Raw genomic sequence first — 5000 nt, forward strand, 5'->3', positions numbered from 1 at the left:
TGTGGATCAGCTTAGAATACATAAAAAGGCAGCAGTGTCACAGTTCAATGAAGTAGTAACTGCCTTTATTTTGTTAATAGAAGTAGATCCAAATTCACAGGAGAAATTGTCACAGGAGTTAAACAATGATGAAAAGGTTCATGAAACTTGCTTGCACCAAATTGAGAGTAAAATGAATGAGTTAAAGCAGGAGACAAAATCAGTAAAGTCACATTCTAGTAAATTATCAAGGCATTCTCAGTCTACTAACAGATCTTCTCAGAGCATTAATAAGAAGGAGCAGTTACTTACAAAGATAGCTAAGCTACAAACTGAGCTTCAGTTCCATGAAAGGGAAATGGAACACAAGAAAAATCTTGTCATAAAAGATTTAGTAGCTACTCAAGCAGAATTGAATATTGTAAATGCAACGGAAGATGAGAAATTAGTACTGCCTGAGTGTGAAGAAGTAGATAATTTAAGTAAGACACTACATCTTCATAAATATTTAGATTCACTTGATAGCAGTCCGTTAGAAGACAGGGAAGTAAAACCTAGTTTATGTAAACAGGAAATAAATGTCCATGATATATCTGGTATGGCTGAATTAGAGAAGGAAGTGTCTAAATTAGAGTACACTTACTTACCAAGTCCAGTACTTAACCCACAAGCTAAAAGTTTTAAACCAGAATCAGAATTGAAAAGACCACATGTATCAACTAGACAAGATAGAACAAGTTCATTAGTGGACATAAATGTATTGAGGGAAGTGGTTGATATCTTGTCCTCAAAAAACAAAAATGAATTGCCACGGCCAGAGCCAGAAGTTTTCAGTGGTGATTTATTGGAGTTTCCAACCTGGCTTCAAAATTTTGAGATATTTATAGAATCACGTGTAACAAAGCCAGCTGAGAAACTTTTTTATCTTGGTAAATATACTAGTGGGGCAGCTAAAGAAGCAATAAGAGGACTTCTAAGAATTCACAATGAAGAAGCTTTTCGTGAGGCTAAAGGCATATTAGAAGATAGGTATGGTAATAAATTCATTGTAGCAAATGCCTTTAGGAAGAAACTGAGTGAGTGGCCAAAGATTTTGAGAAATGATGGTCACGCACTACAGAAATTTTCAGATTTCTTGAAGAACTGTTTAATGGTAATGAAAACATCTGATTTTCTTAATATCTTGGATGACCCTCAAGAAAACAACAAGATGCTACAAAAGTTAACTCCATCTCTAATAGAAAGGTGGAACTCAATAGTCTATAGATGGTCTGTAAATGGTTCAGGTTATCCGACATTTAATGTTTTTTGTGAATTTATAGAAGTAGAGGCAAAGAAAGCTTGCCATCCAATTTCCTCTTATTGTGCAGTGATGTCAATAAATCAAAGGTATGATGTAGGTGACTTAAAGAGTAACAAGGAAGTTAGATCGCAAACTAGTAGAGTTGGAACAAAGAGGTTAGTGGCCAACTCAACTGGGGTTAAGGAATCAGAGTTGAAAAGAGATGACAAAGGACTAAATGTAAGAAAGAAATTCCATTGTCACTACTGTAATGGAGAACATGATCTAGATTCGTGTAAAGAGTTTGGTGAACTCAGTAATAAAGAAAAAATGGAATATGTCCAAAGGTCATTTATTTGTAGAGGTTGTTTAAAGTTTGGCCATATCATTAAAAATTGTAGAAAAAGAAAGATGTGTGCAGTGTGTAAAAGATGTCATCCAACTTCTCTTCATGAGGCTATACTTGAAAAGATCAAGGAAAGAGAAGCTTTACTTAAAAGGATCAAAGAAAAAGAAGCTGAGAAAACTGTAACTTTATACAAAAGTTCAAAAGCTGAGGACAACATCACCTCAGATAAGGTTAGTGAAGAGCCTAAAAATGATATAGTCTCTAATAAGGTAAAGATAAAGCACACAGAGTGTATGACAAATACAATGATAGTGCCAGTGTGGTTACATCATGAAAGTAATGTTTGTAACAGAATCTTAGTTTATGCATTATTAGATGAACAATCAGATGCTTGTTTTATAAAAGAATCCATTTTGAATAAATTAGGAACTAAGGGTCACAAAGTCCACCTAAAATTAGCAACAGTATTAGGAGAAGAAACAGTTGAAAGTACAAAAAATAAGGGACTTGTGGTGCGTGGCATAAATGAATGTACAGACGTGTCACTTCCAGCAACATATTCACGAAGAGATATTCCAGCTAAAAGGGATCAAATATCAAGGCCAGAAAGTGTAGAAGAATGGCCTCATCTACAAAGAGTAGCACCTAAATTGATGGCATATGATAGTAACATCGAAATAGGACTCTTGATTGGCTTGACTTGTATGCGTGCTATTAAACCAAGGGAATTGATCCTTGGAAAGGATGATGAACCCTATGCCAGAAAAACATTGTTAGGCTGGAGTATCATAGGTAGAGTCATTGAGAAGTGTCAAGAAGCTGTCTCACATCAAGTCTTAGCTAGTAAATTAATGGTCCACAAGGTTATAATTAATGGTGAAAGGAAATGTGGCTTTCTCTCCTCACAAACTAAAGTGAAGGAAATAATTAACCCTTCACAACTTGGCAAATTCTTTGAGCTTGACTTTAATGAAAGGGAAGTTGGAGATATTCCTTACTCGTATCAAGACAGAATTTTCTTGAGAAAAATGAAAGAAGGAATTCACCAACAAGAGGATGGACATTATGAATTGCCCCTCCCACTTAAGGATGATGAGGTCAAACTTCCAAACAGTAAAGAGTTAGCAATATCAAGGTTGATGAGCTTGAGAGGAAAGTTACAAGGTAATAAGAATTATCACCAGGACTATATTGAGTTCATGAATGAACTTATAAATAAAGGGTATGCAGAAGAAGTACCTAATCAAGATCTACCTTTGAATGATGGTCAAGTGTGGTATATTCCACATCATGGAGTATATCATCCAAAGAAACCTGGTAAGATTAGAGTGGTCTTCGACTGCAGTGCCACCTATAAGAATGAATCACTTAACAGGAATTTACTTCAAGGTCCAGATTTGACAAATAATTTGATTGGTGTTCTTTGTAGATTTAGAAAAGAATATGTTGCAGTCGTATGTGATATAGAAGCTATGTTCCATCAAGTAAAGGTAAGGCCTAACCACAGAAATTTACTACGCTTTCTATGGTGGAATAATGGAGATATGGATTCAAATTTAATGGAATATAGAATGACAGTTCATTTATTTGGAGCTACATCATCTCCAAGTGTAGCTAATTTTGCCTTAAAGGCTACAGCTGATGATTATAAAGGACCAAAAGGATCGAAAGCTGCAACATTTGTGAAAAATGAATTCTATGTAGATGATGGATTAACATCCTTGCCAACAGTTGCTGAAGCTATATCTCTGATCAATGATAGCAAGGCCCTGTGCCAAAGGGGTGGTTTTAAGTTACATAAGTTCTTGCCAAACCACAAAGAGGTCCTAGAAACAACAAATTCAAATGAAAGAGCCAGCAGCTTAAAAAACCTAGATTTAACTAATGAAGCCATGCCAATTGAAAGAACATTAGGTGTAGAGTGGTGCATAGAAGCAGATGCATTTCAGTTCAGAATTAACCTCAGTGATAAACCAATAACAAGAAGAGGTATTTTATCTACTGTAAGTTCTATATTTGACCCTATGGGCATGGTTTCTCCCTTCATATTAATCGGGAAAAGGATACTCCAAACCCTGTGTCAAGATGGAGTAGATTGGGATGATGACATATCAGACAACTTAAAACAGCAATGGAGAAGATGGAGAGATGATCTGATTCAACTAAAGGAATTAAAGATCCCTAGATGCTATAAACCTGATAAGTTTGGGAAGGTGAAATCAGTTGAACTTCACCATTTTTCTGATGCAAGCCAAGATGGTTATGGTCAGTGTTCATATTTAAGACAACTGAATGAACAAGGACAGGTTCATTGTGCACTTGTGATGTCTAAATCCAGAGTGACCCCTTTGAAACCTATTACTATTCCTAGGCTAGAACTTACTGCAGCAGTTGTAGCCGTTAGAGTCAGTTCTATATTGAGAAAGGAGTTGGATTATGCGGTAATAAAGGAATTCTTCTGGACCGATAGCAAAGTCGTACTTGGTTATATTATGAATGATGCTAGAAGATTTCATGTGTTTGTGGCCAACAGAGTACAACACATCAGAGATCGCACTTCTCCAGAGGAATGGAAGTATATAAATTCAGCGCAAAACCCTGCTGATGCCGCTTCACGTGGTCTCTGTGTTAAAGATCTGATTAACCATTCTTCATGGTGGAATGGACCAGACTTCCTCTGGGAGCCTACCTTTAGAGCTGATTTATCATCTGAGAAGATAATTTTAAAAGAAAATGACCCAGAGGTCAAGAACGTTTCTTCACATAAGACTCAAAGTAAAGAAAGCAATGTAATTCTTCCAAGATTGGAATATTTTTCGGACTGGCATAGAGCAAAGAAGGCAATTGCTTTATGCTTACGCCTTCAACACAAATTCAAGAAACTTGTCAAAGGAACAACTGAAGATTCAAAAGAAACAAAGGAATCTAAATATGTTCCACCCAGTGTTACAGAACTGGAGGAAGCAGAAAAGGAAATTTTAAGACAGATTCAACATGAAGCCTCCGAAGAAGAGAAACAAGAGTTGAAGTATCTGACTAGTGAAGAAGAAACAATCAAGGCAAAACCATTGAAGAAGGGAAACAGGCTTTATCACTTAGATCCTTTCTTAGATAAAGATGGTATCTTAAGGATAGGTGGAAGAATGAGGCATGCAAACTTCACCATGAATAGCAAACATCCAGCTATATTACCGAAGGTATCACACATAACTGAAATGATAGTATGTCATTTCCATCAGAAAGTTCATCATCAAGGTAGAGGTATAACCTTGAATGAGTTAAGAGCATCAGGTTATTGGATTATAGGAGGTTCCACAATAGTAGCAAGACATATTTTTAGATGTGTCACATGCAAGAGATTAAGAGGTACATTTCAAGAGCAGAAAATGT

The 5000-nt window shown here is 36.1% G+C and overlaps 1 protein-coding gene across 1 annotated transcript in view; it reads left to right on the forward strand.

The window, feature by feature from the left end:
- LOC147468412 (uncharacterized) overlaps positions 1–5000 on the forward strand; it is a 6266-nt gene that overhangs the window by 1028 nt on the left and 238 nt on the right. Inside the window, exon 2 of the mRNA XM_086554032.1 lies at positions 1–5000. This exon is cut by the window's left edge and continues 749 nt beyond it; it is cut by the window's right edge and continues 238 nt beyond it. Within this exon, the coding sequence (XP_086410158.1) occupies positions 1–5000 (5000 nt within the window).

This window comes from Penaeus japonicus, unplaced genomic scaffold (genome assembly GCF_977035675.1).
Source record: "Penaeus japonicus unplaced genomic scaffold, GWHDUDI00000001_assembly GWHDUDI00000029, whole genome shotgun sequence".
Lineage (NCBI taxonomy): Eukaryota > Metazoa > Arthropoda > Malacostraca > Decapoda > Penaeidae > Penaeus > Penaeus japonicus.